General features: G+C 43.8%; 1 protein-coding gene across 1 annotated transcript in view; it reads left to right on the top strand.

The window, feature by feature from the left end:
• GDPD4 (glycerophosphodiester phosphodiesterase domain containing 4) overlaps positions 1-23845 on the top strand; it is a 128945-nt gene that overhangs the window by 51879 nt on the left and 53221 nt on the right. Inside the window, exons 5-9 of the mRNA XM_082244462.1 lie at positions 3857-3955; positions 4538-4631; positions 9914-10059; positions 15561-15643; positions 19149-19299. Of these exons, the coding sequence (XP_082100588.1) occupies positions 3857-3955; positions 4538-4631; positions 9914-10059; positions 15561-15643; positions 19149-19299 (573 nt within the window). The remainder of the gene's footprint in view (positions 1-3856; positions 3956-4537; positions 4632-9913; positions 10060-15560; positions 15644-19148; positions 19300-23845) is intronic.

The following is a 23845-nucleotide window of genomic DNA, read 5'->3' as shown; positions in this document are numbered from 1 at the left end:
GGGAGTCTTTATTACACTTAATATATTTTAAAAATAACACACATGGAAAGAGTGCATGGAAGCAGTGGTCTCTCTGCTAAGGTCCCATGCAAACACTATTGAGCTAAAGCTAAAGCTGTAAACCCAGCAAAAAGCATGAGTTTTTCTAATTGGAGAACTATAGCTTTGACTCAGCATCGAACATGTTGGACCTCCTCTGCAGAGGAACAAATGCTTCCACAAGTGCAACGGTCCTGCAGCATGCTGACAAGGGACAAACTTGTACACTCAGACTGTGGTGGCTTTCTAAGGGCAGTTTCACACTGCTGCACTGCAGTTAGGCCACAGTGAAGTGTATCTGCAGTGTTCATGCGGGTTACCTGCGTTTTCCCATTGACTTTCTATTAAATTGCCCATTTTTGGTGCATTATGTGAAAGCGCACCAAAGATGCAGCATGCAGGATTTTTAGTGTGCTTTCAGAAAATGCACCAAAAATGCCCAATGTGATAGAAGTCTATAGGAAACTGCGAGTAACCCATACAAAAACCACAGATACACCGTGCTGCAGTTTGGCTGCAATGTGAAACTGCTCTAAAAAAGCATCAGAGTGCCCCCTCACATCCATTGTCCTTATCAGAGTGTCCCCTCACATCAATTGTCCTCATCAGAGTGTCCCCTCACATCTATTGTCCTCATCAGAGTGTCCCCTCACATCTATTGTCCTCATCAGAGTGTCCCTTCACATCTATTGTCCTCATCAGAGTGTCCCCTCACATCTATTGTCCTCATCAGAGTGTCCCCTCACATCAATTGTCCTCATCAGAGTGCCCCCTCACATCTATTGTCCTCATCAGAGTGTCCCCTCACATCAATTGCCCTCATCAGAGTGTCCCCTCACATCAATTGTCCTTATCAGAGTGCTTCCTCACATCAACTGTCCTCATCAGAGTGCTTCCTCACATCAATTGTCCTTATCAGAGTGCCCCCTCACATCAATTGTCCTCATCAGAGTGCTTCCTCACATCAATTGTCCTCATCAGAGTGCCCCCTCACATCAATTGTCCTCATCAGAGTGCTTCCTCACATCAATTGTCCTCATCAGAGTGTCCCCTCACATCTATTGTCCTCATCAGAGTGCCCCCATCACATCAATTGTCCTCATCAGAGTGTCTCCTCACATCAATTGTCCTTATCAGAGTGTCCCCTCATATCAATTGTCCTCATCAGAGTGTCACATCACATCAATTGTCCTCATCAGAGTGCTTCCTCACATCAATTGTCCTCATCAGAGTGCCCCCTCACATCAATTGTCCTCATCAGAGTGTCACATCACATCAATTGTCCTCATCAGAGTGTCCCATCACATCAATTGTCCTCATCAGAGTGCCCCCTCACATCAATTGTCCTCATCAGAGTGCCCCCTCACATCAATTGTCCTCATCAGAGTGTCCCATCACATCAATTGTCCTCATCAGAGTGCCCCCTCACATCAATTGTCCTCATCAGAGTGTCACATCACATCAATTGTCCTTATCAGAGTGTCCCATCACATCAATTGTCCTCATCAGAGTGCTTCCTCACATCAATTGTCCTCATCAGAGTGTCCCATCACATCAATTGTCCTCATCAGAGTGCCCCCTCACATCAATTGTCCTCATCAGAGTGCCCCCTCACATCAATTGTCCTCATCAGAGTGTCCCATCACATCAATTGTCCTCATCAGTGTCACATCACATCAATTGTCCTCATCAGAGTGTCCCATCACATCAATTGTCCTCATCAGAGTGCTTCCTCACATCAATTGTCCTCATCAGAGTGCCCCCTCACATCAATTGTCCTCATCAGAGTGTCCCATCACATCAATTGTCCTCATCAGTGTCACATCACATCAATTGTCCTCATCAGAGTGTCCCATCACATCAATTGTCCTCATCAGAGTGCCCCCTCACATCAATTGTCCTCATCAGAGTGCCCCCTCACATCAATTGTCCTATCAGAGTGTCCCATCACATCAACTGTCCTCATCAGAGTGTCCCATCACATCAATTGTCCTCATCAGAGTGTCCCATCACATCAATTGTCCTCATCAGAGTGTCCCATCACATCAATTGTCCTCATCAGAGTGTCCCCTTACATCAACTGTCCCCATTGGAGTTCCACTCTCACATCAGGTGTCCCAATCCGAGTTTCCCCTTACATCAACTTTTGCCTCGATATGCCCCCTTATATAGGATGTCCCTATCAGAGTGTCCCCTCACGTCAATTGTCCTCATTAGGCTGTCACCTTACATCAACTGTCCTCATCAGAGTTCCACTCTTACATCAGGTATCCCAATCCGAGTGTCCCCTTACACCTGCTTTTCCCTCGAAGGTGCCCCCTTACATCAGGTGTCCCCATCAGTATCCCCTCATGTCAATTGTCCTCATCAGACTGTCCACTTACATCAACTTTCCCCATGAGTGTGACCCCCTCAGAGTGCCCCCTTACATCGTGTCCCCATCAGAGTGTCCCCTCACATCAATTGTCCTCATCAGAGTGCCCTCTTACATCAACTATCCCCATCAGAGTTCCACTTTTAACTCAGGTGTCCCTATCCGAGTGTCCCTTTACATCAGCTCCCTTCGAGGTGCCCCCACATATTGGATGTCCATGTCAGAGTGCCCCTTTACATCAGGTGGTCCCATCAGAGTGTCCCCACACATCAGTTGTCCTTATTAGAGTGTCCCCTTATATTAACTGTCCACATCAATCAGTGTTTCACTGTTACATCAGGTGTCCCATTCCGATTGTCCCCTTACATCAACTTTCCCCTCAAGTACCCCCCATTACATTAGGTGTCCCCATTAGAGTGCCTCCTTAAATCAGGTGTCCACATCAAAACGTCCTCTTACATCAGGTGTCCCCATCAGAACGTCCCCTTACATCAGGTGTCCCCATCGAAATGTCCCCTTCGGTCAAGTGTCCCCACCAGAGTGCCCCCTTCGATCAGGTGTCCCTATCAAAGTGCCCCTTACATCAGGTGTCTTCATCAGAGTGTCCCTTCACATCAGTTGTCCTTATTAGAGTGTCCCCTTATATCAACTGTCCCCATCAGATTTTCGCGGTTACATCAGGTGTCCCAATCCGAATGTCCCCTTACATCAACTCTCCCCTCAAGGTCCTCCCATTATATTGGGTGTCCCCATCAGAACGTCCCCTTACATCAGGTGTCCCCATTAGAACGTCCCCTTACATCAGGTGTCCCCATCAGAACGTCCTCTTACATCAGGTTTCCCCATCAGAACGTCCCCTTTCATCAGGTGTCCCGAACAGAACGTCCCCTTACATCAGGTGTCCCCATCAGAACGTCCCCTTACATCAGGTTTCCCCATCAGAACGTCCCCTTACATCAGGTGTCCCCATCAGAACGTCCCCTTACATCAGGTGTCCCCATCAGAACTTCCCTTTACTTTAGGTGTCCCCATCAGAACGTCCCCTTACATCAGGTGTCCCCATCAGAACGTCCCCTTACATCAGGTGTCCCCATCAGAACGTCCCCTTACATCAGGTGTCCCCATCAGAACGTCCCCTTACATCAGGTGTCCCCATCAGAACGTCCCCTTACATCAGGTTTCCCCATCAGAACGTCCCCTTACATCAGGTTTCCCCATCAGAACGTCCCCTTACATCAGGCGTCCCCCACCAAAGTGTCCCCTTACATCGACTTTCCCCATCAAATGTCATATTTAGGTGCTGGTACTTGTGCCATGTTAGCTACAGTATAAACCAGACATTGTATAACTGTTGCCGCTGTATAGCTCACATTGTATTTCTTAGTTTGTCTTCATGTCATGTCATTGCTATGTTGTCCTACTGACCCCTCTTATCTCTGGCAGGCTGGGACGCTGGTCGTTCTTGTGTTTTTTATTGCCGCTCTTGCTGCCCTTTCTAATTTATGGGGTGAAGAATGGTCCACTGTTCGTCTTTCCTTCCAGGTACAAATGATGGCATTCAACTGCATTTTACTAAGGCTTCTTTCACATTAGCGGTACCGCTCACTGCCCTCTAAAAAGCAATCTGCAGTGAATTACCTTTCAGAGAGCAGTGTAGCAGTGACTGACAGGCACGTTTTTAACTTTACTGTTGTAATTGCCAAATGGCAGTTTTACGTTGCGGGACCGTGCCACAACTGTGAGCCAAGCTTTGGGCTCATGGTTGCATTTTGGCCCCATTGAACTCAATGGGTGAGTCTGACAGGTGGTGCTGTCTGTCAAACTCTGTGCTCCAGGTTTAAAATGCCCTGGCCACAAAGGCAGAAGGATCTTGTTGTTGGAATATCTAAGACTGGCTCACTCACCCCACCAAATTTCACCCCCTACTAAAATATCAGTTTTGGGTGAACTTATTACTTAAAGGCCCAATCCCTCCCCAGCTGGCATTTCTCCATAGCAGCTTGTCAGAAATCCTCTTTGGCCAGTCTAAGAACTGAAAACTGAAGTCCAGTTGGCTGCTAATGCATATCATTTGTATCAATATCAATTGTATATTGTACTACCTCTGTGTTTCCCTATTTAAAGGTGACGGCTCCGTACCTGCACATTGGTTCCCTGGCATGCATGACCCTCCTGTGTTGGCCGGTGGCCCTTTATTTTGTCCGGATGAATAAAAGAAGTAAGACTATCATTATTACGAAGACATATACAAAGTCCACTTTCAGTTTTTTTTTAAATGAGCCCCAGCCAGTGTTTACAATAAAATATAATCATCTCTAGCTTCTATAGTCACCTCATCTCCAGCACAGTCCTGCAGTATTTATTTTCTGCCACTAGGTTTCCTTAGTCCTTCTTGTTGAATGACACAAGTGTCATTTATCCCTAAAGACTGAGGGCATCCTATGAGTGCAGTGCAGGGCAGGGCTTCATGGACCCGCCCCTGAGGAAGCATGATCACAGCTACCTGCACTTACAGTGTTACGATGCAAAAAGTAGTGCTGACGGGCCTTCCATAAATAAGGCATGAAACACAGCAGGGGGGTAGCACTTGGGATGGGGGGGGGGGCGGAGTTGGGCTTTAAAGCAAAGTCCTGCTTTAACTGTGGAAAATTATTGCATAGATTTTCACATACCTTTTTGCAATTTTGACCCTTGCATTGCACTTCTGCTCAGTGGGTTCCAACTTGGACCAATGTAATCACTGTAGTAGACACCGCTACTCCAGTGATGCAGCTGGCCCAATTTGGACATTTCCCCTTAGGGGTGTACTCACTTTTGTTACAAGCGGTTTAGACATTAATGGCTGTGTGTTGAGTTATTTTGAAGGGGACAGCAAATTTACACTGTTATACAAGCTGTACACTCACTACTTTACATTGTAGCAAAGCGTCATTTCTTCAGTGTTGTCACATGAAAAGAATAAAATGTTTACAAAAATGTGAGGGGTGTACTCACTTTTGTGAGACACTGAATGCTAGGTATACCACATCATTTTTATTCTTGTCCAGGCTAATGTATTCTGAGCTGTGGATGTAATCTTTTTTAGCCCGGGGTTCCCCAAGAACCTGAACATTACTTTAAGGGTTCCTCAAGGGTAAAAAGGTTGAGAAAGGCTGATCCAGAGTTTTTAACATAGATTTTATCATAGACTGCATTGTCTTACTTTCAACTGATTTTCCACTAATTAGGCAACATCTACTACACAGTCCTGTTGTGACCTATCACACACACATCTGCAACCCAGTTTGGCCTCCAACCCATAGTTTAGGCAGCAGTGCTATAGAGAGCGGTCACCCAGCTAGAGCACATGGGAGAAAACAAGCCCTAAGATGAGTAGCACTACTCCCTTGGGAGCTGCTGGTGACAGGTTCCCTTGGGTTACCCATAGCAACAGCACAATAGTTTAGCGACTTTGAAGTGCTTGGCTCAGTCAAGAAACAGTCTAGATCAGGGATCCTCAAACTACGGCCCTCCAGCTGTTGCAGAACTACACATCCCATGAGGCATTGTAAAACTCTGACATTCACAGACATGACTAGGCATGATGGGAATTGTAGTTCCTGAACAACTGGAGGGCCATAGTTTGAAGACCCCTGGTCTAGGGGTTTTGGTTTTAGTTGTTTTATTGAGAACTTGGATAGGAGAAGGGAAAGAGTGGGATACTCCAACTTGAAAAAACTATGCACAATTTGCTGGGACGTTTAAATGTACTTGAGTGCGGCAAGGCCGCTGCTTCACCTTGTCAATAGCGATGAAGTAGTAATAAATGAACCGCTTTAGATAAGCTGTACTGTACAGCAGAACACTCTTCAGGGCCCTTCCTGGCACCCCTTTTTGTTCCTATTCTTCAGGGCTTTCTACATGGCACCCCCTTTACTGTTATACTCTCTGTGTGAGCTAGCTCCTTGACCTCCTGACTTCACTGGAGTGGTCCCCCTTCCTGGGCCAGACCCTTTGGCAGGTCCCTCAGTACTCACGGACCCTGTTTTTCCCAAAAGACTCTTCCAGCAGCTCCACCGTCAGCACTCTGGATCCCCTGCAGGTCAGCTCCACACCTGGTTCACTAGGCCAACTGCCTATGACCACCTTCCTCACACACTGCAGGAGGAGAGACAGCCGTCTACCTCCTCCTGGGGCTCTGCTTCCTGCCAAAGACCGCCCTGTCACATGTCCCCTCAGTATTTATGATCAATCCCAGGATGCATTGCAGGAATGCCCTCCCACTGGGACTGTCATAAAACATGATGTGTCACTGGCTAGGTTTCCTCCACTGTCCAACAATCTCCCTCATTGGATGCAGTGGGGACACTCCCTCAGACCCAGTGTATCACACCTGGAAACATGTGACAGACCTAATAGATCAGGCTCCCCTGATAAGCAGCAGGAGCAATAAATGCTTTACCTAGCACCTACTTAACTAGGAGGGTGCTACAGATGCTAAAAAGGTATCACATTTTCTGTCCATTGGTTACCACACATATGACACACTAGATTGCACAAATGTTGACCCGTTACCCTTTCATTGAGCCCAGAGATCTCCTTTTACCACTTGCCGACCGCCTAACGTCTATTTACTGCGGCACTCAGCCGCTTACAGGCAAAGTGACATAGACCTACGCCGGGCCACTCGCGATCTCCCGCAGAAGAGGGAAAAAGACAGACGGCTGATGTAAACACAGCCGTCTGTTATTCTCACTAAAGTAATCACAGAGGCTATGTGATCCTGCTATGTAGGATCGCATGTCTCTGTGATTACATCACAAGCCATGCCCCCCCACAGTTAGAATCACGCCCCTAGGGACATACTAAACCCCGTGATCACCAGTAAAGTTAACCTCTTCCCTGCCAGTGTCATTTTTACAGTAACAGTGCATATTTATAGCACTGATTACTGTAGTAATGTCACTGGTACTCCCAAAAGTGTCAAAAATGTCAGTCAGGGGTCCGATCTGTCCGCCGCAATGTCGCAGTCCCGCAAAAAAATTGCAGATCGCCACCATTACTAGTTAAAAAAAAAAACAATAAAAACTACATAAATCTTTCCCGTAGTTAGTAAACACAATAACTTTTGCGCAAACCAATCAAAATACGCTTATTGCAATTTTTTTTTTTTACTAAAAATATGTAGCAGAAAACAAATTGGCCTAAAATGTTAAAAAATTTTGATTTTTTCATTTTTTTTATTTGAAATTTCATATATAAAAATGTGGTGCAGCTCTGCAAAGAAACCAATCGGCTTCCAGGTTTTATTGTCAAAGTTTAATTGAACAAGCTGAAGTTAGAAGCTGATTGGCTACTGCACCAGATTCTGAGTGCTCCAGTTTTAGTAAATCTTCTCCATATAGTCAGTGGCCATCTACTACTATACCAGTATGGATGCTTATGGTCAGCCTAAATACAGCCAAATGTATATTTTTGTTGGATAGAGTGGAGAAGAGTTAATATTACTTTTGGGGGGTTCAGCTCTGTCTGTGACCCCATTAGAGAGATTTTTCCTTTACTTTCTGTCCATGCCTCGGCTGAAAAGAATTTCAAGAATTGTATAACATTCGTATACCAATTACATGGGGTGCTGGAGTGACAAGATGGTTGGTGCCATCCAAATAGTACTAAGTAATCCTCACCAGTACACCTTGTTACTGCAATCAGGAATAACACAGAGTTCAGGGGTCAGTAGTAAGTAATGTGTAGTTCAGAGGTCAGGAGAAAATAATACAGAGTTCAGGGGTCAGTAGTATATAATGCAGAGTTCAGTGGTATGGGTATGAAGCGCAGAGGTCAGTGGTAAGTAAAGCAGAGTTCAGGGGTCAGTAGTAAGTAAAGTGTAGTTCAGAGGTCAGGAGAATATAATACAGAGTTCAGGGGTCAGTAGTATATAATGCAGAGTTCAGTGGTAGGGGTATGAAGCGCAGAGGTCAGTGGTAAGTAAAGCAGAGTTCAAGGGTCAGTAGTAAGTAAAGGGTAGTTCAGAGGTGAGGAGAATATAATACAGATTTCAGGGGTCAGTAGTATATAATGCAGAGTTCAGTGGTAGGTTTATGAAGCACAGAGGTCAGTGGTAAGTAAAGCATAGTTCAGGGGTCATTAGTAAGTAACGTGTAGTTCAGAGATCAGGAGAATATAATACAAAGTTCAGGGGTCAGTAGTATATAATGCAGAGTTCAGTGGTAGGGGTATGAAGCGCAGAGGTCAGTGGTAAGTAAAGCAGAGTTCAGGGGTCAGTAGTATATAATGCAGAGTTCAGTGGTAGGGGTATGAAGTGCAGAGATCAGTGGTAAGTAAAGCAGAGTTCAGGGGTCAGTAGTAAGTAAAGTGTAGTTCAGAGGTCAGGAGAATATAATACAGAGTTCAGGGGTGAGTAGTATATAATGCAGAGTTCAGTGGTATGGGTATGAAGCACAGAGGTCAGTGGTAAGTAAAGCATAGTTCAGGGGTCAGTAGTAAGTAACGTGTAGTTCAGAGATCAGGAGAATATAATACAAAGTTCAGGGGTCAGTAGTATATAATGCAGAGTTCAGTGGTATGGGTATGAAGCACAGAGGTCAGTGGTAAGTAAAGCATAGTTCAGGGGTCAGTAGTAAGTAACGTGTAGTTCAGAGATCAGGAGAATATAATACAAAGTTCAGGGGTCAGTAGTATATAATGCAGAGTTCAGTGGTAGGGGTATGAAGCGCAGAGGTCAGTGGTAAGTAAAGCAGAGTTCAGGGGTCAGTAGTAAGTAAAGTGTAGTTCAGAGATCAGGAGAATATAATACAAAGTTCAGGGGTCAGTAGTATATAATGCAGAGTTCAGTGGTATGGGTATGAAGCACAGAGGTCAGTGGTAAGTAAAGCAGAGTTCAGGGGTCAGTAGTATATAATGCAGAGTTCAGTGGTAGGGGTATGAAGCGCAGAGGTCAATGGTAAGTAAAGCAGAGTTCAAGGCTCAGTAGTAAGTAAAGTGTAGTTCAGAGGTCAGGAGAATATAATACAGAGTTCAGGGGTCAGTAGTATATAATGCAGAGTTCAGTGGTAGGGGTATGAAGCACAGAGGTCAGTGGTAAGTAAAGCAGAGTTCAGGGGTCAGTAGTATATAATGCAGAGTTCAGTGGTAGGGGTATGAAGCACAGAGGTCAGTGGTGAGTAAAGCAGAGTTCAGGGGTCAGTAGTAAGTAAAGCGTAGTTTAGAGGTCAGGAGAAAATAATGCAGAGTTCAGAGGTGAGTAGTATATATTGCAGAGTTCAGAGGTAGGGGTATGTAGCGCAGAGTTCAGAGGTCAGTGGTAAGTAAAGCAGAGTTCAGAGGTCAGTGGTAAGTAAAGCAGAGTTCAGAGGTCAGTAGTAAGTAACGCAGAGGTCAGGAGTAAGTTGATATTTATTGATTGCAAATGTATGGTTGTCACTATATTACTCAACAGTGACTTTTTCCTTGCACTCGTCCTTCTCCTTTAGTAAATCAATCCCAATGTGTGTTTGTTTTCAGGTTCCCAGCTGATTATAGTAGGTCCGTATCTCGCTGTGTTACTGTTTCTGTATTTTATCCCTCTTGGAATGTACTCACCCTGCATCAGAGAGGAGGGGACACTGGGGGCCAAACCTCTGCTGATTGGACACAGGGGGTCACCAATAGTAAGTTTAAAAATTTTCAAATTTCGGTATTGTTAACTCACCATGATATCTGTGTATCTTCCATACCCGTCCTCCATTATCACAGTATTATCTATTTGTAATATGTACTCAACACAAATTTAATACAAAAAACCCCACAAAAATTAACTTTTGGTAAAGAATAACATTGATTCTATCCTAGTCAGTTATTTATTTATTTTTATATTTTTGCCAAATTGTCTTACCTGATTCTGTTCTGTAGATCCTGAAGCAGGATAACATTAGATTTTATTATATGGGTATGATTCTTGCGCTATCATAGGAATTAAATAAAAATTGTGCCCCTGATGCTGCAAGTACAATAACTGGTACCTAAAACAGTCTAATGTAGAAATAAATATAGGGGAGGGTACTGCGCTTCAAGGGTGATATAGTGTGAATCGGTATATCAAAGACATATAGGTATTCAGTTTTAATTTAAACAATTATGATATTCGGTTATTATAGTGTATAAATAAATAAATAGTGTTCTTATTAAAAAGAGGGATAAAATGCTAGTGTGCAATGTTCAATTCATCAATCATAACATCATTAATTTAAATACAAATCAGTTAATAATTGAATCATTCAAAATAATAATGACAATCAGCTCATAATATATGTATGTATGTGCAAATTAAATAGTGAATTGATTTTGTGCAAATAATTATTAAACAATACATTTAAAGTGCTTCATGTGCAGAACCAATGGTGAATTATTGTTGTGCAAATATCCAATTCTTAATAAAGTGCAGATACATATATTAGTGCAACAGATCAACTGTTATTTTCCAGTGCAACTTTTAAGGGTCTATGGTATTCCAAATATTCAAAAAACTAAAGGTGCTATAGTGTCCAATATATTAGTATAATTTCCCAATATTTTCTTCTTTATATTCAATCGTCCTTATTTTTTCCAACAACCTCCTCCACCTCAGGAAAATGTGAACAGGGGTGCTCTTCAGTGATGGCACTTCTAGGTGCACTAACTGCTCACCTTCATTTTATAACAAATATGCCTGTGGTATTAATGCCAGGATTAGGGTTGCCACCTTATCCCTTTAAACCAGGACGCATATGAATTACACAAGTTCTGAGGCTAATATAATGCAGATAAGGCTCTAAGTGAGTTCAATTACCACCTTAATCAGCCACAGAACCAGCTTTAGGCTCTCAGGGGGACTGTGGTTCCTCCTTAATGGGGATACTCCTTCCTCTGCCTCTTAAGTGGTCCTTATAGCTGTTTCTTGCTGTGGCCACAGCTATACCATGGGTACAGTTTCCCAGCCTTTAAATCCATTTTAAACGGATGTTTAGCTGCAATAACTGGAGTCACCTGCGAAGTACTGCACGTACGGGCCACCATAACTCTCAGTCCTTGAATCCTGCATAGAAACCAATCAGCTTCCAGGTTTTATTGTCAAAGCTTAATTGAACAAGCTGAAGTTAGAAGCTGATTGGCTACCATGCACCACTGCACCAGATTTTGCACTTTCCAGTTTTAGTAAATCAACCCTAATATCTCATAGCACTTACATTGTAGCAACTGATTATTATTCTAGAGCAGTCTTTCTCAAACTAGGGGTTCCTTGACCAATCTGCACTCTGCTATCTTTATGTAAGGGGGCATTATTCCCAGTAACCACCAATGTAAGAAGCATTCTTCCCCATTGACCACCAACAAAGCATTCTTCCCAATTACCAGCAATGTAAGGAACATTTGTCTCAGTGACCACCAATTTAAGGAATATTCTTCCCCATGACCACCCATGTAAGGACCTTCTTCCCATAGACCACCAATGTAAGGAACATTCTTCCCAATGGCCACCATTTTAAGCAGCGTTCCTTCCTCTGACCACTAACATAAGGAGCATTCTTCCTAGTGACCACCAATGTAAGGAACATTCTTTCCAATGGCCACCATTTTAAGCAGCGTTCCTTCCACTGACCACTAACATAAGGAGCACCCTTCCAACCATACACATGCCGATATAGTCCCGCTCTTTTGGACCTCCCTTGGTCTTTGGGTTTTTTGGTATTTAACATAAGGAGCATTCTTCCTAGTGACCACCAATGTAAGGACCTTCTTCTCAAAGACCACCAATGTAAGGAACATTCTTCCCAATGACCACCAATGTAAGCAACATTCTTCCCAATGACCACCAACATAAGGTGCATTCTTCCTAATGACCACCAACATAAGGTGCATTCTTCCTAATGACCACCAACAGAGAGAGCATTTTTCCCAATGACCACCAATGTAAGGAACATTCTTCCCATTGCCTCTAATGTAGAGAACATTCTTCCCAATGGCTACCATTGTAAGCAGCATTGTTCCCACTGACCACCAACATAAGGTGCATTCTTCCTAATGACCACCAACAGAAGGAGCATTCTTCCCAAGGACCATCAATATATGGAACATTTCTTCCCAACGGCTACCAATGTAAGCGGCGTTCTTCCCACTAACCACCAACATAAGGAACATTCTTCCCACTGACTACCAACGTAAGGAACATTCTTCCCACTGACTACCAACGTAAGGAACATTCTTCCTAATAACCACAGATGTATGGAGCATTCTTCCTAATGACTACCAATGTAAGAAACCTTCTTCAAACTAACCACCAATGTATGGAGCATTTGTCCCATTTACTCCCAGTGTATTAGGACTGTTCTTCAAGTGACCACCAATGTAAGAAGGTCCTTCTTCTACTGACCTCTAGTCTAAAGCTGGCTAAACACTGTTCATTTTTGAATGAGTGACAAAAAACGAGGTGGATGGAGATATCCCCCCACTGGGACATTGAATTCTGACAGTGGTACCCGATGAATTGGCTAAATTTTAATTAATGTATGGCCAGCTTAAGGGCAGTCTTTCTCCACCGACCACCAATATACCAACCACCAGTTTGAATGGGCGCTACACTACCTACCAATGCAGATTTGCACTTTTCCACTGATTTTAATGTAAGTGAGTATTTCTCCAACGATGGAAATTTTTCATAGAAGACTTAAAGTTATTTCAAGAGTTTCTCTGTGTTAAAATGGCGTTTTTAGAGTCTATTCTGTGGGTTAGACATCCAGGAAAATTGATCTCAGAAATATTTAAAATACAAACAATGGAGAAAGAGGTATTTAGGATACAGTTCAAGAATCAAAATTATTCATGATTAAAATCAAATTCATTTTTATTACAAAAATCTAAATAAAAGATAAGCAAAAAAAATAAATTGGTGTCTCATGATATCACAATTGTTTTATTATTAATAATGCCAACGACCTGCTCAGGTTATGGCTTGTCTTTAAAACTTGATTTTTTTTTTTAATAAAAAAATAGATTTTATTTATGAATTGTTTTGATCTTTGTACTGTAGCTTAAAAAATCTCTTTAGTTTGTTGACCACTGATTATTAAAGGCAGGGCTTTTTTTCTCAGAGAATAGGTGCAGGAACTCCACCTTTTAAGGTACTTTGTGTCTCCGCCCCCTACCCACCTCCGAGCACTAACCCTTGGTTCCACCCCTTCCAACCTACGAGCACTGAACCTTGGTTCCACTCCCTACCCAGCTTCCAGTACAGCCACTTTTAGAGAATATAGATCCAAGTATAATTCTGTATTGGAATGTATAGAATTAGGTTATGATAACAAGAAAAGCAATAAAATAGATCCAGCAGCAATAGACGCCCCCCCCCCAGCAGCAATAGACCCCCCAGAAGCAGCAAAAGACCTCCCAGCAGCCAGCATCAATAGACTCTCTAGCAGCCAGCAACAGTAGACCCCTCCCTAAACAGTAGATTCCTTATCTATAATTAACCCTCAGTATCAAAAGATCCTCCACCAGCAACAATAGATTGCCAGGCAAAAATAGATCCCCTCCAGCAACAATAGATCTCCCAGCAGCCAGCATCAGTAGATCCTCCGGCACCCATTGGAGGTGCTGGAACTGCGTTCCCCCGCGTTCCCGCTGAAAAAAACCCTGATTAACCACTTAAGCCCCGGAAGATTTTACCCCCTTCCTGACCAGGGGTTTTTTAACGGACAATTGCTCGGTCATGCGACGCTGTACCTAAACGAATTTGATGTCCTTTTTTTCCCACAAACAGAGCTTTCTTTTGGTGGTATTTGATCACCTGTGCGATTTTTTGATCATGCGCTATAAACAAAAAATGAGCGTAAATTTTGCAAAAATAACAATATTTTTCACATTTTTTTATATGAAATTCCCAAAAAAAATGTAAAAATCAAAATTTTTTAACATTTTCGGTCAATTTGTTTTATGCTACATATGTTTGGTAAAAAAAATTGCAAAAAACGTATTTTGATTGGTTTGCGCAAAAGTTATTGCGTTTACTAACAAAGGGAAAGATTTTTGTCATTTTTGGTGTTTTTTTTTTTAACGAGTAATGGCGGCGATCTGTGATTTTTTTTTTGCGGGACTGCGACATTGCGGCGGACAGATCGGACCCTTGACTGACATTTTTTACACTTTTGGGGTTACCAGTGACATTACTGCAGTAATCAGTGCTATACATATGCACTGTTACTGCAAAATGACACTGGCAGGGAAGGGGTTAACTGTATTGGAGAGGGAGGGGTTAAGTGTGTCCTAGTGGTGTGTTTCTAACTGTGATTGGACATGGCTACTAGTGTAAAAACAGAGATCAATGGTCCTACATAGTAGAACCGTCTGATCTCCATTTTTACACAGGGGAGAATGACAGGCGGCTTGTTTACTTTAGCCGCCTGCCTTTCTCCCTTCCCGGCGAACGATCGCGAGTGACCGGCGGACATTGGGTCCGCCGGTCACACGCACTGACTTGTTAGGGAACGAGCTGGGGCGGGTGCGCGCCTCAGCGGGCGTGCGCTCGCCCGCTATTGGCTCACAAGCCAGTGACAGGCTAGTGACGTACCGGTACATCACTTTGCTTGGCCGGGGCTGACCGCCGCAGTATATGTACTTGCGGAGGTCGGCAACCGGTTAAAGGAATATCTTCCTTTGGAGTAAGCTACACAAATAGCAAACGCAGCTTCTTGTAGCCAGCAATCACATATGATTGGGGCATAATGTGGTTTTCATTTGTAGAAGTCCATTCATTCCAAAATTGGAGGTTAAAAACAAATGAAACTTTGAAGCATTTTTGAACTACTTTCTTCAAGTCATTGAATGTACTGAGAATTTTCGTAACGATATTTGAAAATCTACTAGCGTATGGCTAGCTTTAGTCCATAGGGGAGCCATATGTTACGTCTGTTTGGCAATCAATTGCTGCTCATAATGATTAATCTATAAGGATCTTTTGTGTATCGCCAAACAAATAAAGTGGCGGCCAGTGAATGGTTAAATCATTCCATATCAAGAGATTAAAATCGCCAATGTAGCTTAGCCCTAAGCCAGTAAAAATCTCCTCATCCTTCAGCAATGTTAAAATTCTAAGATCTTTCCTCCGTGTAATGATGTCTTTGCTCTCATTTCCAAACAGCTGGCGCCGGAAAACACCAAGATGTCGTTTGAAAAAACTATTGAGCACGAAGGAGACGGCCTGGAGTCGGACGTCACAATCAGGTAAGCTCTTTTCTCTGCTCACCCTCCCCAATGGCTCTAGCTTGTTCTAATGATCTCTATATGGGTTTCCATGGCAACCGCGAAGATTCTGCAACAAAGGATGTGAGATTGAAGGAGATGGATGTGTCAGATTTTTGGGGGAGATAAACATTTCAGAAACCTGCTTTGTGGATCTTCAGATCCCATGTGGTGTTGGCTTTATCTGGGTGCTGAATGAGCTGATGGGATGGGGGCCAGGTTGATTGCTGTTCGGTCTAGATAGCAAAGATCCTTCGTGTGACCCGTGTTTGGGAGAAGTGTGTAAAAAAAAAAAAAAAAAAAGACGCATTTAATAAAGTGACCATCTATTACTAAAATACTGCCAGCCAAGCTCCCAATAAGGAAGTCCCATGGCCAGTAAAAGCAATGGTTAAGCTGGTGCTTTTATTATTGTGCAATCCTAGCTCAAACCTTTGAGCCTTTCTCAGCCAGGGTTCTGTGGAACCTCTGGGTTCCTCCTGAGGTTTCTAGGGGTTCCTTGAGCAGAGAACATTGAGGAATTGATCTCCCACCTACATTGATCTTTATGACACAAGAGGGTCATAGAAGGAAAAAAAAAAGGAAAAAAAAAAAACTTATGTGGACTTTAAAGATACCTAAGGATACAATACTCAATAAAAAAATTACAAAAGATGTATTTGTATAACAATAAAAACGAATGGATCACAGGATCCTAAAGTACCGCACAGTATTGTAGCATACGTATGAAGGCAGGTGCAGCCTGCTTTCTCCACTGCAGGTGGCGCTGAACCGCAACGGCATTGCAGGGTAGCGGAAGTCAAGAGAAACCTAGTTCCTTTGGGTTGGATGCTGCAGTCCCATGTGACTCTGGTGGCCATCTTGGGTCAGGCAGAGTATTTTTAAGTTGATACTAAAGTCTCATGTTTTTTCTCCTTTAAAAATAACAAACGTGTTATACTTACCTGCTCTGTGCAGTGGTTTTGAACAGAACAGCCCAGATCCTCTACTTCTCGGGTCTCTCTTCAGCGTTCCTGGCCCCTCCCTCCTTTTCAGTGCCTCCACAGCAAGCAGCAGGCAGACATGGAGCCACAGTCCGGCTTTGCTCCTCTCTCTCCTCCTTGGCTCACTGACTTTGATTGACAGCAGCAAGAGCCAATGGCACTTCACTGCTGTCTTATCCAATGAGGAGGGAGAGTCCTGACAGCCGGGTCTCTCGTGCTATATTGCTGGATCCAGAGGGTGCCCTGGTGCCTTACCATTGGCCTGGGGGCTGCATGCATCTCTTTAGGCATATGTGGCCCTTGGAGATTTGTCAGACATTTTCTGAGTTTACCCCTTTTCCCTGTTATGGTAGTGATTTCTAGCAGTCTCATTTATTATATAACCACTTCATGACTGTATCCTGACTCATGTCTCCATGGATATCCTGATCCATGTTATAGCATGTTCACAATATCCTCCAACATGTCCTCAGTCTCTGACCATCTCTTATATTATGTTCAGTCTCTGACCATCTATTGTATCATGTCTTCAGTCTCTGACCATCTCTTGTATCATGTCTGCAGTCTCTGGCCATCTCTTGTATCATGGCTGCAGTCTCTGACCATCTCGTGTATCATGTCTGCAGTCTCTGACCATCTCTTTTATAATGTCTGCAGTCTCTGACCATTTCTTGTATCATGTCTTCAGTCTCTGACCATCTCTTTTATAATGTCTGCAGTCTCTGGCCATCTCTTGTATCATGTCTTCAGTCTCTGACCATCACCTGTATCATGTCTGCAGTCTCTGACCATCTCTTGCCTCATGTCTGCAGTCTCTGACCATCTCTTGTATCATGTCTGCAGTCTCTGGCCATCTCTTGTATCATGGCTGCAGTCTCTGACCATCTCTTGTATCATGTCTGCAGTCTCTGACCATCTCTTTTATAATGTCTGCAGTCTCTGACCATTTCTTGTATCATGTCTTCAGTCTCTGACCATCTCTTTTATAATGTCTGCAGTCTCTGGCCATCTCTTGTATCATGTCTTCAGTCTCTGACCATCACCTGTATCATGTCTTCAGTCTCTGACCATCTCTTGTATCATGTCTGCAGTCTCTGGCCATCTCTTGTATCATGGCTGCAGTCTCTGACCATCTCGTGTATCATGTCTGCAGTCTCTGACCATCTCTTTTATAATGTCTGCAGTCTCTGACCATTTCTTGTATCATGTCTTCAGTCTCTGACCATCTCTTTTATAATGTCTGCAGTCTCTGGCCATCTCTTGTATCATGTCTTCAGTCTCTGACCATCACCTGTATCATGTCTGCAGTCTCTGACCATCTCTTGCCTCATGTCTGCAGTCTCTGACCATCTCTTGTATCATGTCTGCAGTCTCTGGCCATCTCTTGTATCATGGCTGCAGTCTCTGACCATCTCTTGTATCATGTCTGCAGTCTCTGACCATCTCTTTTATAATGTCTGCAGTCTCTGACCATTTCTTGTATCATGTCTTCAGTCTCTGACCATCTCTTTTATAATGTCTGCAGTCTCTGGCCATCTCTTGTATCATGTCTTCAGTCTCTGACCATCACCTGTATCATGTCTGCAGTCTCTGACCATCTCTTGTGTCATGTCTGCAGTCTCTGACCATCTCTTGTATCATGTCTGCAGTCTCTGACCATCTCTTGTATCATGTCTGCAGTCTCTGACCATCTCTTGTGTCATGTCTGCAGTCTCTGACCATCTCTTGTATCATGTCTGCAGTCTCTGACCCTCTCTTGTATCATGTCTGCAGTCTCTGACCATCTCTTGTATCATGTCTGCAGTCTCTGACCATCTCTTGTATCATGTCTGCAGGCTCTGACCATCTCTAGTATTATGTCTGGGATGAGGTTAAGTGCCTCCACTCCAAACTCACTCATCCGTGTCTTTATGGACCTTGCTTTGTGCACTGGTGCGCAGTCATGTTCAAAAAGGAATGGGCCATCCCCAAACTGTTCCCACTAAGTTGGGATCATGAAATTGTCCAAAATGTCTTGCTATGCTGACGCCTTAAGAATTCCCTTCACTGGAACAAAGGGGCCAAACCCAACCCCTGAAAAACAACCCCACACCATAATCCCCCCTCCACCAAATGATTTGGACCAGTGCACAAAGCAAGGTCCATAAAGACATGGATGAGCGAGTTTGGAGTGGAGGAACTTGAATGGCTTGCACCTGATAGAACACCTTTGGGATGAATTATCTGTATAAACTCCAACATCAGTGCCTGACCTCACAAATGCACTTCTGGAAGAATGGTCAAACATTCCCATAGACACACTCCTAAACCTTGTGGACAGCCTTCCCAGAAGAGTTGAAGCTGTTATAGCAGCAAAGGATGGACCAACTCAATATTGAACCCTACGGACTAAGACTGGGAAGCCATTAAAGTTCATGTGCGTATACAGGCAGGCGTCCCAATACTTTTGACAATATAGTGTATATAGCTGATAACAAAGATTCAGTGACTTCTTTCTCTTTTAGCTATGATGGTGTTCCGTTCCTCATGCATGACGGCACTTTGAAGAGAACAACAAACGTCCAAGAGGTTTATCCCAACCTGACTAATGCCAACGCTGCCATGTTGCCCTGGGACCTGTTGGAGACTCTAAATGCCGGGAAATGGTTCACACAGGTACTGTGACTCCTCTCCTGAGCTACATTGGGTTATGCCCTCAGTGTGTGTACAGACCTACTGGATCACCATTTTTACCACATGCAAGTCTGTTGGTTTTGGGTTGTCAAAACATTCAGCAAGTACGATCATAAGAGTCGGTTCACACGATGGCGACAAGACTTCGAGGCGACTTGAACAAGTCGCCGTGCACCGCGACTTCGGCGCGAATTGCACGGACTTCACATAATGGAAGTCAATGCAAGTCGCTCCGACTTCGGACAAAAGTAGTGCAGGAACCTTTTTCTGAGTCGCTCCTATTAGAACAGTTCCCATAGCACAGAATGGAGCACCACTTGTCAGACGACCATTGAAAACGGGCAAAAGAAACGCGCCTAAAATTGTACATTTGGATTCCATTCGGAACGTGCTTAGAAATTGGTGTGTGAGAAAACACCCATAAAACCCTCAAAGGTGTGCTGTTCAAAAATGTGCCAAAGTCCGCAATAAAAAAAAGCATAGGAGCTACTTTGGCACTTTTTTGAATCATTACAAGAAGGCCCCTTTCACTCGGGCGGGCCGATCCCCCTGTCAGTTTTTCAGGCGGACCTGATTGGATGCTCCATGCATTCCTATGGGGCAGAGGGTGTCAGCGGAGACATCTCCGCTGACACCCGCCGCTATCCGATCCGATCCTGCCTGTGAAATCTGGACGCATGGAAACGAATCGGATGGGATCGGATGAGAACAGACAGGCGGTCCATTCTCATCCGATCTCCCCATAGAGGACAGCGGGGATCTGACAGCTCCGTCTCTGCACACAGAGCGGAGACATAGCTGTCATTCACCTGCTCAGCGGGGATCGGCGGATCAATCCCCCGCTGAGCAGAACGGACTCCGTCGGGCGCACTGCCCGTGTGAAAGGGGCCTTAATGGGCTGTATTTTAGCTTAGTAAAAAAAAAAGCTGTACTGAGCTTTTTCAAGCTGCAGTGTGCAAGAGGCCTAAATCTGACCTCCGTTCTTCCCTTCAGTCTTGCACTGTTGTACCAGTTCCTCTCCTGTACACAGAACAAAGGTATTTATAATGTTTTTTTTATATCTATACACAAATGTTTTGCCTTTCATTTCTAATTTAAACTGAATGGGTGTTTTTTAGGGGGAAGAGTTCACAAAAACTGTAAGCCCCCGTTCACACTGGGGCGACCTGGTCGCCTGACAGGTCGCCGTAGGTTGCCTTCCATAGAGAAGCTGTGGACCCGTTCTAATAGGAGCGACACAAGTCGCTCCGACTTAGAAAAAGGGTCCGGAGCTACTTTGGGGCGACCCGGAGCGACCTGCATTGACTTCAATGTTATGAAGTCCGTGCCGGCCGCTCCGAGGTCGCGGTGCGAGCAGCGCGCCGCGACCTATGAGGTCGCCTGGCAAAGTAGCGTCGCCCCAGTGTGAACGGGGCCTAAACATTTTCTTAGCATGTTGATGAGGCGGGTCAGAAGAACCAAGGAAGATAACAAATAGGCAGATAAAACTTCAGCTTAAGGCCCCTTTCACACAGCCCCGTTCCGTCGACTGAGCCGTTCTGCTCAGCGGGGGATCGATCCGCCGATCCCCTGCTGAGCAAGCGGATGACAGCTCCCTCTCCGCTCTGTGTGCAGAGATGGAGGTATCAGATCCCCGCTGTCCTCTATGGGGGAATTGCCTGTCCGTTCTCATCCAATCCGCCAGACGGTTGGAAAATAGGGTTTCCATCCGTCCGGATTAGACGGATAGGATCGGATGTCAGCAGACATGTCTCCGCTGACATCCGCTGCCCCATAGAGATGCATGGGGCATCCGTTCAGATCCGCCTGAAAAACTGACAGGCGGATCTGAACGGTCCGCCTGTGTTAAAGGGGCCTTATGATGTATGTGCAGCCGAAACTCTTTTTTGTTTTGTTTTGGAGTGGGAAAGAATTGTTACCTGCTATCTTGGCTCCTTTAAGGTGATTTCCCCTCATCTAAAGTTACGGTGACAACATTTTTCCCTTGGCAGGAAGTGAGAGAAAATCTGCAGGATACAGAAAGAGAAGCAAATCTGATGAGGATCTAGCTTTCTGTCACTCCCAAAAAAAACATACTTCTGTCTGCATTGTTCTTGGAGACTTTCTCTTCTGTTTCTGTTTTCAATATATGCCTTATTGTAGATCTCTGTTCCTCTCTATGCATTGAGGGCAGATCATGGCTGGTGGGAGGGGCCAGCAGGGTGATGTACATAGCTCCTGAAGACATCACAGCACCCTGCCTCAGTACTCCTCACGAGAACCCTCAGACCTGATACAAGCAGTGGGCTGGCTCTTGGGAGGAGTTATGCGAATGTCAAAATGCGTTGCTCGTTGGATGTCAGTCTGGAGAAGTAGGAGTCCCAAGGCAGGCTGTATTTGTATGCAGACTTGGGAGGAGTTATGCAAATATCAAAACGCGTTGATCGTTGGATGTCAGTCTGGAGAAGTAGGAGTCCCAAGACAGGCTGTATTTGTATGCAGACCACCCTAGGTAATACCCACATGCGATACTGGGCCTTCATGATTGATAGGACTGAAATCCAGTGAAAGAAAGGGGTGGGCCAGGGACAGTGAGGCTGGGGAGGAAAGCCTAGATCAATGATGGTGAACCTTGGCACCCCAAATGTTTTGGAACTACATTTCCCATGATGCTCTACTACACTGCATAGTCCATAAGCATCATGGGAAATGTAGTCCCAAAACATCTGGGATGCCAAGGTTCGCCATCACTGGCCTAGATGATGCTGCATGTCCTCCAGCCCAGAAATGGGCCCTCTCTGACTTGCTGCAGCTTCTAATGCATACTGAAGTTCACAGTGTGCAGAAAAATCTGAAAAAAGTAATTTCAGTCCAGGAGTGGTGTCTGTACAACTGTGCAAGATTGAAGGGAAAGCTGGAGTTCTGCTTTAGGGTTTAAAAGGAGAAGTTCTCAAAAAAATAAAAAATAACAGGATCCCCTCTTCCATCCCAAGCGCTCCAAATCCCTGCGCACTCCTCTACAGCCAGCTGTGTCTAGAGAAAAGCTAATGTATGGTACAAATACAGCCAATAATTATACAGCCATTTCTCTAATATACAACAGAGGAAAATTGCCGGTAGAGATAGGAGGGGGGCGCCTGTGGAGAAAATTTCCACTAATTGCACAATGCGGCAAAATTAACATGAAATAAAAAATCAAGCGGACATTGTGATTTGTTGGTAAACAAAGCCCATACAATCGCGTACAATGTGACAAAAGCATCGCATAATAAAATACACAATCACAGCATATATTCACTGCACTCCTCTTTGTGTTTTTCTTTCCTTTTTATTTTGTATTTTGTTGTTTGAAGATTTTTCACAGTAAGAAAAAAAAAACAGCAAAAAATAAAAAATTGTAAATTCTTATATTCAAAGAGACAATACATAGAGATGCATGTGTTTTTTTTGTTCTTAATTTTTGTGTTTAATAATAATACAATTAATGATAAATACACAAAAAAGAAACAAAAACATACACTTTTATGGAGTATACTATAGAATTTTATTTATATGGGACTTTAAATATGCCTCCTATAAAAAAAAAAAATATATATATATATATATATATATACAGTGCTTTGCGAAAGTATTATCGCTTGCACAGTGCTCCTTGAGATGTTTAAAGCTTGGGAAATCTTTTTGTATCCAAATCCAGCTTTAAACTTCTCCACAACAGTATCTCGGAGCTGCCTGGTGTGTTCCTTGTTCTTCATGATGCTCTCTGCGCTTTAAACGGACCTCTGAGACTATCACAGTGCAGGTGCATTTATACCGAGACTTGATTACACACAGGTGGATTCTATTTATCACACTGGGGCGACCTGTCAGGCGACCTGGTCGCCTGACAAGTCCCGGTGGGTCGCTTGCCATAGAGCAGCACAGGACCCGTTCTAATAGGAGCGACACAAGTCGCTCCGACTTAGAAAAAGGGTCCGGAGCTTCTTTGGGGCGACCTGGAGCGACCTGCATTGACTTCAATGATATGAAGTGCAAAGTCGGGTCGCCCCAGTGTGAACGGGGTCTCAGAGATCCTCAGTGAACTTCTGGAGAGAGTTTTCTGCACTGAAAGTAAAGGGGCTGAATAATTTTGCACGCCCAATTTTTCAGTTTTTTATATGTTAAAAAAGTTTGAAATATCCAATAAATTTCGTTCCACTTCATGATTGTGTCCCACTTGTTGTTGATTCTTCACAAAAAATTACAGTTTTATATCTTTATGTTTGAAGCCTGAAATGTGGCTAAAGGTCGAAAAGTTCAAGGGGGCTGAATACCTTTGCAAAGCACTGTATATATATATATATATATATATATATACTGTATATATATATATATATATATATACAGTGGGTACGGAAAGTATTCAGACCCCCTTAAATTTTTCACTCTTTGTTACATTGCAGCCATTTGCTAAAATCATTTAAGTTCATTCTTCTTCCTCATGAATGTACACATAGCACCCCATACTGACAGAAAAACACAGAATTGTTGACATTGTTGCAGATTTATT

Source organism: Pelophylax lessonae (genome assembly GCF_965119305.1).
Source record: "Pelophylax lessonae genome assembly, chromosome: 2".
Classification (NCBI taxonomy): domain Eukaryota; kingdom Metazoa; phylum Chordata; class Amphibia; order Anura; family Ranidae; genus Pelophylax; species Pelophylax lessonae.
Note: the sequence above shows the minus strand (reverse complement) of the source record. Positions and strands in the feature narration are given on the sequence as shown.